This window comes from Melospiza georgiana, chromosome 4 (genome assembly GCF_028018845.1).
Source record: "Melospiza georgiana isolate bMelGeo1 chromosome 4, bMelGeo1.pri, whole genome shotgun sequence".
NCBI lineage: Eukaryota > Metazoa > Chordata > Aves > Passeriformes > Passerellidae > Melospiza > Melospiza georgiana.
Window position 1 is genome coordinate 28,186,918 of NC_080433.1, and position 11,316 is coordinate 28,198,233.

General features: G+C 39.4%; 1 protein-coding gene across 1 annotated transcript in view; it reads left to right on the top strand.

Moving 5' to 3' along the window:
• POLR3B (RNA polymerase III subunit B) overlaps positions 1-10,825 on the top strand; it is a 71,640-nt gene extending 60,815 nt beyond the window's left edge. Inside the window, exons 26-28 of the mRNA XM_058022122.1 lie at positions 751-864; positions 5,968-6,141; positions 10,173-10,825. Of these exons, the coding sequence (XP_057878105.1) occupies positions 751-864; positions 5,968-6,141; positions 10,173-10,302 (418 nt within the window). The 3' untranslated portion in view covers positions 10,303-10,825. The remainder of the gene's footprint in view (positions 1-750; positions 865-5,967; positions 6,142-10,172) is intronic.
• Positions 10,826-11,316: the final 491 nt, after the last annotated feature.

Below are 11,316 nucleotides of genomic sequence, written 5' to 3' on the forward strand. Positions count from 1 at the left end.
CTCATCTGAGCCCCAGGGCCAGCCAGGGCAGCAGTCTTTGTCCCTTGGATGCAGCTGCTGGGCAGTGCTGCCAGGGCAGCTGTGCTGATGCACAGCCAGGAGGGCTTTCACCCATCTGGGCCTTGGGTTGTGCCTCAGGGTGTTGTGCAGGGAGAATTAGGGGATGAGGACACTGTCAGGCTCACAGTGTGCCAGTGCTAAGCGATTCATGCAAATGCAAATTCTTAAAATGCTCCTACAAAAAGGATACTTTGAGCATTTATTATTGGAAAAAATGCTCACAACAATTTATGCTGGATATATTTGCTTACATATATGCTTACCTTTATGAAGGAATGTAAACAGAAATACCCTAAGTCACTCTTCAGAATCTGAGACATTTACCATCCTTCCTGGCTATTGATGACACTGTTGAAACACTCCTGTACAGATACAGAGGAGGGGCTTACCGTGTTACAGCTGACACAGGTACCTGCAGCTGTAGCAGCGTGTCTGCACAACATATGACCAGAGTTCAGGAGCTTGTTTCTTGCTGCACTGGGGACAGCAGCATGTGGTGTTGGCAGTGTACTGCCTCTGTGTTCAGAAGATTTCCCTGAAAGAGGTTTCAGACTGATTGCCCAGAAAGCCCAAACACATTTTTCTAGGATTCATTATCACATTTCTCCTGTACATGGCACCCTTGCCTCTCTTAAGGTAGATGTGTGCTATCTGAGGTTGTCAGTTTTGCTTTGCTTTTTATTCTTTCAGGGAGCCTTTGGAAGCATATATCTATTTTGGTCCCGTGTATTACCAGAAACTGAAGCACATGGTGTTGGATAAAATGCATGCAAGAGCTCGAGGACCCAGAGCAGTGCTCACCAGGTATTATTACAAGCTGAGTACAAAATTCTTATGTATGTGCAGAAGTATGCCCAGCTGACTGATTGCTATAAAACTGAGCCTTTTTACCTTGTGGTACTTTGCATGAAATGCTCTGAACTGTTGCAGACTATATTGTTGCAGACTAAAAACTCTTGACAGTGGACTGTGGCAAGAGGTTGTTCTGAAGGGTCAGGTGTGCTCTATGTGGTTGAAAACTTGAGTTTGCTTCTCAAACTACTGCTAGCTGCTGGTAAAAACATCATCTCTGATTGACCATACACACTGTGGGCCCCTTCCTGTCGAATTGCTCATGTCATAGGTATTTTAAGAGGTTTGTTAGGTATTTTAGCTCGTATTGTAAGTATTTTTCTTTAACAAAATCAGTTATGAGTAGAAGGAAGACATTTTAAAGTATGATCTAATATTTCAACATACTTTGAGAAAACCTTTGGGGAAATTGAAGCCTCCTGGTTTTACTGGTGCTACTTACTTTTTCTCCTTAAAGCCAAGGTCTGTGTCTCCTTGCACTCATGTTCAAAGTTTCTGATATTCTTTGCTCACGAAAAAGAGTTTAGTGGCACAAGCTTTGCTTTGGGTATGTTTCTAAGGTATCATTTAGTTCACCTCTCTCCATCACAACAGGGTTATTTACTGAAACTTGCCAGAAAATTAAATTCCAGCTAATCTTAGAAGATTATTCCAAATGTCTTTTGCCAGTCTCTCTAGGCTATTAAGTAGACCCTTATACCTCACCTCCTGCATGGTGGCACCTTTTTTTTGACCTGTCAAAACTTCTGATTCTTACTGTAGCAATCTTTGTACTGTTTGTAAGATGTAAGCACAGACGTGTTTATCCCTTACTCTTCCCTATAACAAGTATGATTTGTATTCTTTAATTCTTCATTTATTTTTATGCCTCTGATCATGTGAGGATCCACCACTCTTGCTTTGCCTGGCTGCACAACAGCTCTTAGTAAAGTGCAGCGTCTACCTATTGATGTGCTGTTAGAGAAAGGAGGGGCAGGTCTCTGCTGTACTGGATACAGAGGTCTCTTCCTCTTTGGCTTTTCATTGCTTATTTTCTCTGCCTTTTTGCTTTCCAACCTCACGCTGTCTATAGGACAAACTTGTGCTTTCTGTGAAAATAAATGCCAGTGGTTGAACTGGGAAAGAAATCGTGAAAAGATTTTGTAACTCTTTTCTGAACTTTTTCATCAACCACATTGAGAAAAGGAGGTGTTGCACAACCACAGCTGCTTCCCTATATGAACATCAATGATATTCCCAAATAATAGGCTGTCTGTCCTACTTTCTGTTCTTCAGTGTGTTAAGCATTATATTGGTCTTTCACATGAAAGTGAAAACTCTATCTTAGCTAACAGTACACAGGATTTACTGAAACTCCTGGCTTACCCAAATCCCTTCATCTGCCTTTGTATTGCCTCCCCAACTTCTCAGCTGTTCAGAGACACTGAATTTAAATGAAACCTTAGTACCAAGTCAATGTAATGTTTATATGTAAAGATGAAGTTTGTGTGATTTCCCCCATCATTTCCTTTCTGCAAATTTGTTGTTCAGTCAGTAGCATCATACTATTTAACTAGGGCTCCTTATTTGACTTTCAGGAAAGCTAGTGGATGTTCAATTTATGCTGCCTCTTGACTAGTCTTTCAGGAATTTTCTTTTTTCTCCTGAAATAATAAAACATTTGTTACTGCCATTGTCTCTGCTGAGAGAGTTGGCATTGCCAGCTTTCATATTCGCTATTGTTTTATCATCCATTGCACTTCCTGGAGAGTAGATTGCATCTAACATTCTTTTTTGATTTTAAAAGTAATCCTGTAACAGCTTCCAACGTGGAGTTTGGCTGTCATTGTCTTAAGTGCATTTTATTATATATCAAATGTACCTTAAGTGACGGAGCAAAGCTGTATTTCCATCTGGAATAAGGCAGAATACTTTAGCTTCTTGATCATCACTGATTCTAGCTATTGTTCTGATTAAAACAAGACTGCAAAATTGCTAAGCAGCACTCTTTGTCAACCATGGTCAAACCCACCAGGATGTTGCCCTCTGGACTAGTACTGGAAGTGAAATGCAATCCTTAATTTCAATGCCATGGGTAGTTGACAATGTATAAAACAGTTCTATATGTGGTGTTGCTCAGATACCCAGTCCTGCTCAATCTTTTTAATAGAAAACCTGCTTTTAATTTTTCTTACAAGAGAGCAATGTAAGCTTTCTGCATGCAGAGTTGTTTTGATGGACATGGTCAGAGCTGCCACCTCTGTGTCTTTGGACATGTCAGATGTGCCAGGTCCTGTTGTGCTGCAGGGGAGCAATGGGACCAACAGCGCTCAGGGCTCCCCTCTGTGCTCTGGGGCTCTGCAAGCATGGGATGCCCTCCTCCTTCACGCAGGGTTTTTAGGTAATGTTCCACTTCTTGGAGATCAGTGTTTCAGCAAACAACTCCATTCAAACTAGTCACTTGTTCTCCCTAGCAGACACAAAGGAGATCTGCTGAGACCATGGAGGCAGACTTATTTCCCCCACTGGCCAGTGAAACAAAGTACAAGACCGTTCAGCTGAACCCACTGTTCTTGCAGAAAATGCAGAATTAATGTCAATAAATTCTTAATGTGCTTAAAAACACTGAAGTTAATTGTTTTATGCTTTTTTGTTCTAAAAGCAACAGTTGTATTGAATGAAGATCACTTCTTTTTTTTTTATTTGAAGTATCACTGCATTTTATTTAGCATTTGAGGATTTTAGGAACTTACATATTTCCTTAATACTAAAAATATCTCTTCTTCTTGATTTTCCAAATCTTGTTTTCAAGAGTCTGATTTGTTTTCTGATGTTATATTTAGAATAAAGAAGTTTTCGCCCAGAAGTTAGTCGCCCAGGGCAACAGCTGCAGTGTACATGTGTATAGTGGGAAAGGGGAAGCACAGATGCTTTATAAGTACTGTTTTAACATTTTAAACAACTTTTTATATGAAGAATTTTATAACTTGTGTGAACTGGAAGAATAATCTGATAATCTTAGGAAGCAGAAGATAGACTCATTTCAAGGTTTAATATTCAATCTCAATATTGAAATTTTTGGTACTTTAGAGAAGACTACTTTTTAGGTAGGTGGAATTTTGTTTTCTTTCAATGAGGTCAGAGCCAGTGGGAGTGAAATTTGACAGCTAAAGGTTCAGGTTGGACTTTTTTTATTTGGGGAACTTTTTGTAATTTTTTAAATGGAATTTCATCTGCCTTGAAAATGTTCACCCTGGATCTGTTGGAAGACCTATGGCATATCTAGGCATGCTGTTGAGGCCCCATACTACTTCCAGAGGTTTTATCTTGCCATAATTGGGATGAAACTTTATTTGGGCTTACATTTGTAAAACTATTTTATCCTGAACAGCAGCACCAGGTGAAACCTCTGAAAGCAGACTAGTGTATTAAATAATATTATAGAAATCAGTTCATAAAAACAGCTTGGGCCCTTCTAGCACCATAGCAAATACATGATTCCTTGGAGGTCCAAACTGCTTTTAAAATCTGCCTCTTGGCACTTCACAAGAGAAACTGCATTCACCACAGGGTTAGCCTTTAAAACTGCATCTGAACAGTGATGGTGCTGTCATCTGGGGAGGGGGCCCTGGGGAGTTTAATCAGGATGTAAACAACTTCTATCCATTCTCCCAACAGTGGGAAAAACAGAAGGTTATATGAATGAAAAGGACAATTTGAATTACAAGGAGATTTGTTTTAAGGTTCCACTGTGGTCAGAGTAAGAGAAACTACTTGCCCCTAAAAACAAATACAACTTGTATCTTTACAAGGTGTTTTGATCTGGTAATTTGGCTTAGTTTTTACGTGTTACAAAAGATTATTAGATGTTGAAGGCTTTTATAAATTCTTTCCTGTGATTTGCAGCAAGTTGGCAAAATCTTATTTTTATTGTCTTTAGTAAGCTTAAAAAATTCAGTTGTTAGAAATAATAGAAACAAAATAAACTCCAAAAGTAATGGGCCAGATCTGTCATTGAATATTTTAGGTGGATTACACTGCTACAAGTGTCAGAAACAGCACATAAACATAAGGTTTCAGGGAGCAGTGAAGCTCAGTAACTTCTTTTAAATTCCTTCTCTTTGCTGTCATGTTTCAGGGAATATACTAAGATGGAAATATTCATTAAAATACATGCAGTATATTAGTGCTGTAGGAATTCAGGATTGTTTTTGTTTCATAGTTTGCTCTGATATTTGCATCCTACGTACTACATCATGGTACTGGTATATGAGAGTAGAACTGATACTATGAACTTGCAGAATGACAAACAAGAGGTTAAAAGTTTTGATTGTGTCCAACAAAAAGATTGTCTTATGCAGTCCTAATGTTAGATTATATATAGTACCTTATTTTTTTACTTCAAAATCTTTAATGTATACTTGATTGCTTTATTAAAATTTTCCTCTAGCACCATAAGGACAGGAAGTCTCTTCAGACAATAAATAAAAGTTTGACTTGTGTAAAGCAACCTATAGAACACAAAAATCGGTCTATTAACCATCATACATTAAAAAAATAAACTGGATAAATGTTACTTTAAAAAATAGCGTTTCAATAATGAGTTAGCAATATATATACTACTCATTTGCTGACTTATTTGGGTGTTCCCTCACAGATCAGATCCATCTTTATTTTAGAAATTAGTCTTAGCTGTAGTTCAGCTGAAGCATTAGGTTGATGATTGATTCATTAACTGCTGAATATCATTTCATTTTGTTAGCTACAAACAATAATGTCTCATCAAGAAAAATGCCAAATCTGTGTCCAGATTGTCTTGGATACTCTTAGACATCTTTTTGTTTTCACTTATTCAGCTGCATTCTGAGAGGTAAAGAGCTGTGGCCTGGTGCTGCAGTTGCCACTTACAGAACTGCATCATATTGCAGGTACAGGAGCAACACATTTGTGGGATCAGCAGCTCTGGTTTGTAATGTCCATCAACCCTGTGTTGTTCCTACAGTTTGAAGATAGCCTGGAGTCATAGAATGCATGTTTTGGGGTACTTACTGCATTTCTCAAATATTTATTTCAAAGGCAACCCACTGAAGGTCGATCCCGTGATGGTGGTTTACGTCTTGGAGAGATGGAACGGGATTGTTTGATAGGTTATGGAGCCAGCATGCTTTTGTTGGAGAGGCTGATGATTTCAAGTGATGCCTTCGAAGTGGATGTTTGTGGCCAGTGTGGCTTGCTAGGCTACTCTGGATGGTAAGTTGTCAAGTGCCTCTGTGTAACAGAACCTTGCCCTTGGTTGCAGTGCTTCTCAGTTTTCAAGAGCTCACAGGCACCAATTAACAATCTCATGCACTTTAATCAAAAAGTTCAAAATTGGCTGAATTGAGTGTGTGGTCAGTGGGCCAGGGATCTCTCCTGTTGTGGGGGCACAGGTGTTGTCTTCCACAGCTTGGCTGTTCCCTTCAGTCTGTCTGCTGACCTTCCATTCCAGTGCTGACCTTCTATCCCACGCTTGCAATGGACTGCTGAGCACCCAATCCCATATATCATCTGTATTTTGAAATGGGGAGAACAGCAGTGTCCGTGTACTGGATGGTTCTGCCAGCAGAAATGAGGATACTGGCTGGGCTACTCACACATCTTCCTGCCACTATGCCATGTTGAACCTCACAAGGCTGAAGAGTGAGAGTGGGCACAGAAGAATAGGAGAAGAAAGCAGTATCTACTGCTTTCTTGTTCTCTAGCTACAGTGTTCATAATCCCATGCATTTGGGTTTCTTTGGCTGTTCCCCTCCTAAATGCCTTTTGCTTTGTAATCTTGTGAAACAAGGAGTTCCTTCTCAAAGCATCAGGCAAGTGCACTGATCCCATGTTGGAGCTTGAGAGACAACCAGCTGCCTTGTGGAAAGCCTGTTTGGAAATCCAGTTGGCTTCTGCCTGAATGCCTTGTCTCTAGGAAACTTCTCTCTAGACTGGCTGGTTTACTCTGAGGCCAGTACTAACACAGTACTGAGCTGGTCTCCTGAAAACAAACTGGTTTTTAATGTAGGGGAAGCATAAAACTAAATGAAAAACTGTGTGTAACTCACCACCTGTAGCTGGGTTTTGCTTAACTGTCTCTTCTCTCCAGCAATTTTGAGATGTTAGATTTAAAATTGTCCTGTAGCATGCTGAAAATACCCACTCTTATTGGAAGATAAACAAACTTCTCTTTATAGTCTTAGAGGTCTCTGAGCGAGACCTGGTTTTGTTTTAGGCAAGCAGAAAACAGACTTGCGAAACCAATAGGAGTTAGAGATACAATGTTCTTGCAAGCTTTGCAAAAACAGGTGACCTGAAATCCCATGACTAAGGGAAGAAAAAATACATGGTGCACATTCAAGATAAAAGGTACTCTAATATTTATGTTGGGAAAAGATAGAGAATTAAAAGGAGGAGGAGAAAGATTCATTTCTAAACCTCAAAAAGCCATAGTTGGAAACTTAAGACATCTTGGATATCAGCATTAATTTAATGGGAGGGACAGGAAATTGGACTTTATTCACTTCACTGTCTCAAGTGTGATTTTTCTATGATGTAATGAAGTAGGAAAGTAAGGTGTATTCTCAGTTTGTAGATGTGTAAAGGTGACAGCTACTGTTTCTGCCCTTGGTCAGACCTTTTTTCTGAAGCATGTGGTTTCTGGCCAGAAACCAAGCACCGCCTTTGTCTGCTCACAGCAGCAGCAGCTCTGCTCCTGGGGAAGCAGATGTTCGGACAGAGGTGGGTAAACGCATGTAATCCAGAGGAGAGATGAGCCCTTCTCTGGGCATCCTGAAATTGGTGATTTTCAGCTAGGCATGGTCCTGCTGGCTCTTGTGCCATAACCCTTTTTGAAAGTCCTGTTTTTCTTGAGGGTGTGTTCAATGTACGTAAGAGGGGAGGCTTTTTTCTGACCCAGCTCTCTCAAAACTACTGCAGTGCAAATAACAATTGTACGAAGTAATGTGAAAGGAAGAACATGCCATAAATCAAAAAAACAACCACTTCTAACTGTGTAAAGCATTGTCCTTAAAAAATCTCACATGCAAATGTAGCTCAATTATTTTTTCAATAAGACCTTGACTTTCAGAGCAGTCCTTGAAGATTTTCAGAGTCCACAGAAAGTGAAAGTACCTTGAAGAAAATCAGGCATTTGAACTTTATTTTCAAGGTGTTGCTAATACAATTAATTTTTTGAAGTTCATAGCAAAGTTAACTAACTCCTTAAATAATTGTGAAAGAAGCTACTGTCTCAGACAGAGCCAGACATTCTTGCAATCTGATTCTGTGAAAAGCTGTCTGATGTGTGAGAGTAATCAATAAGAGAGCTTCTGCTGAATTTTATACTGTGTCTACCAATATCTGAGGTAAGTGGCCCTATAATGAGCATCACAGTAGAGACGAAGTCATTAAGAGAAACTTCCAAATGGGCCTTTTCAGTGACTCAGGCATTAATAAGACATTGCTGCAAGAAACCTTTTAGAAACATTGTTTGTATAGCTGACATTAAGGGCACTTGTCTTATGGGAGATGAGCCCTTCCTCTCAGATAAGGACTAGCCCCTGGGTATGTTTTTCTGCAAGACAGTAACAGCAGATCAGTGTTGGGGCCTGAACTGGTATTTTCACAGGGGAGGGGGACTCTTGTGGCAGTGATAGAATTTGTCCCTGTTAAAAATGTGGTTGAAACTTACTATGATTTACATGGGTTTATGCAGATTTTCCAGCTGAGCTGTTGGAAAGGTGTTTAGGAGCAGAACTGCACTGAATGCCTTGAGCAAGATTTGGTCCTTTTTTGATGATAATTTATTCTGATCTCTCAAGTATTTGTATTTTAAACTATACATGAAGAAAAATTTTATTTCTGGTCCAGATCCAGCCTTGAATGGTACAGTTGCCTTTTTCTGACCAGTTTAGTGTCAATTCTAATACTAAATGGTCTTAATGTACTTGTTTCTGTGATCTCTGTTTGACGGAGTTTTGTGCTTACTGCACCTTTCTGGGTGGTCCCCATCAAGTACAAAGCAGGCCCAGAATGGTGTAGTTTTGAGCCTGGGTGCAGTTAGTTATCTCTGCTCCTCAGTCCCTAGGAGGTGTAATCAGATGCCAGACGTGTGCTTATAGCAGAGAAGTTGTGTCTCATCAGGCTTCCAGAGCCTGCAAGGAATTCTGTCTCTCCTATAGAAAGCAATTGCTTGCTTGCCATTGCTGGAGAACGGCTCCCACTGAGGTCACTTCCTCCCACCAAAGAATGTACCTGTCCCTATAAATAGGGACTAGGGGAGTAGTTATAAACCTGCATTGACTGTGAGCCTTATTCTGTACCATAGAAGCTTGCAGGAGTTTTGCTAATTCCTCCTTAATTGGATCTTTAGACTGTTATGACTTTATGGCAGAAATACAAATTTGAAACACAGGAACCAAAAAAAGGAGCTTTGTTAGACCATTAGGAAGTGCTTAGTCACTCTTTGTTCCCAAAGGAGTGGCTTTCTCAACTGTCCAAAACCAGAAAATTTAATATATAGGAGAATGAAGAAATAGGATGGTTGGAAATGGGTTTTTATAAGAAATATTTTCTACCACCACTGAATTTGAGTCCAAATACTGTAAAGATGGCTGACTAGCCTATTTATTCCTTATATAGTCACGGTTATATCTGTTTGGCTTAAAAACCCTTTCTCTCTGAATTTTAAGATCATTAGAGCAAAGAGCACCAAGATATTGTGTTAAAGCAATTTTACTGAGTTTCTGTCCTGACTAAAGTTTGAAGATCTAAGATGAGAAGGGCCTCTTTTCTGGAAAATGTAATGATTTGAGACATTATAGGGTGAAATTGCATATTAGAAACCTTCTTTCTTCCTGACTCTTCTTTTTGTGACATACATGTAGCATGGAAATTGGACTATTAACCATTTTTTCAGAAGCACTTGGCTTTGTTCACCTCCTTTCTGTCACTGTGCAGTGCTGAATTTGTTGACATTTATGCGAGTGCTAAAGAAGCAGAAGTCACTCCTGTTAGGTCTGGAGCACTGAGTAATTGCCTCCCTAGAAAAGTGCAGGTTTAGCATTAAGCTCCTATTGATTATTTAAGGTCTTTAAAGCTATGACTTAAGCACTAAAATGTGTCTCAAGCATTTGGTGTTTCTAGGACTGTGGTGAGTGTTTAAATGTAGATGGATAAAACAACAGTGGCTAGTGGCTATAAATTGGGTTTTTTCAGCAGAAGTTATTGACCAACTCTTAACTTTTTGTTTGTTTCCCTAGGTGCCACTACTGCAAATCTTCATGTCATGTGTCTTCACTGCGCATACCTTATGCCTGTAAACTCTTATTCCAAGAGCTGCAGTCCATGAACATCATACCTAGGCTAAAACTTGCTAAGTACAATGAATGAACAAGATGAAAAATACCCCAAAAAAGTACCTTAAGGAATTATATGAAAATCCAGCATATCTCACTGGGAGTTTTTTTGGTGAACAGGAATAAACTCTAAAATCTGAATGAAGGGAGGTGCAAGACAGTAGGAAATCTTTCTTACATATCCTCCTTGTGTTTAAGCTGACATGGATGAGTCTGTCAGTGAAATACACCAGGAGCAGTTCAGAAGCCTTGATTAGTCATGAACAGGACATATGGGAATTGAGGAATAAGGCCATGGTCCAGCAAAGCACTTGGATCACTTCAAAAAATCCCATGCTTGTGTTTGAAAAGGTCTTTGCTGGGCTAGTCATAAGCAGAGCTAAATACACATCTTATTCATAGAGGGTTAAAAATGTTTTCCAAACCATTGTAATAAATGTTTTAAATAATACTGGCTGAATATGTTAACAGTTGTGTAAGGATGGTAAGGTGTTAAAATGTCTAAACCATTTTCTGTTCCTAAAGCATGTTCATTAAAGTGTTAAAATTTTCTAAAATAGTGTCAGTGTTAGAGAAATGGAACTACTTTCTCAAGGGCTTGAGATCAGACATTTTGAGTGAGATTTCAGCATGCAGGTGCATTTGTGTGCCAGCAGTGGTGTGCTTGTACTGGTAGTGTGTTGCCAACTAAATGTAGGCAGTTTCCGTGAAGTTCAGGGGAGGAGGTAACTGCATATGTAGCAAGTGCATGATACAGCACACAGATACCCATTCCATTCCTACTGATGGTAGCAGATCTGATAATACACTGGCTCAAAGTCCTGAAAAGACAGGCTGCAAACACCAGGTAATGATCATTACCTAGTGTGCTGTCGTAGGACTCTAGAACTTTTTTAAAAATATGAACATAGCTAAAACATTTTAAGAACAAAACAAAACCAAACCTAGGAAGAACAACAAATCCTTCTCTGACATTGAAGCAGGTTTGAATGACCTGAAAGGATTTAGAAGGGGAACAGCTGGATTGTTTTCATGAGGTCTAAGCCTA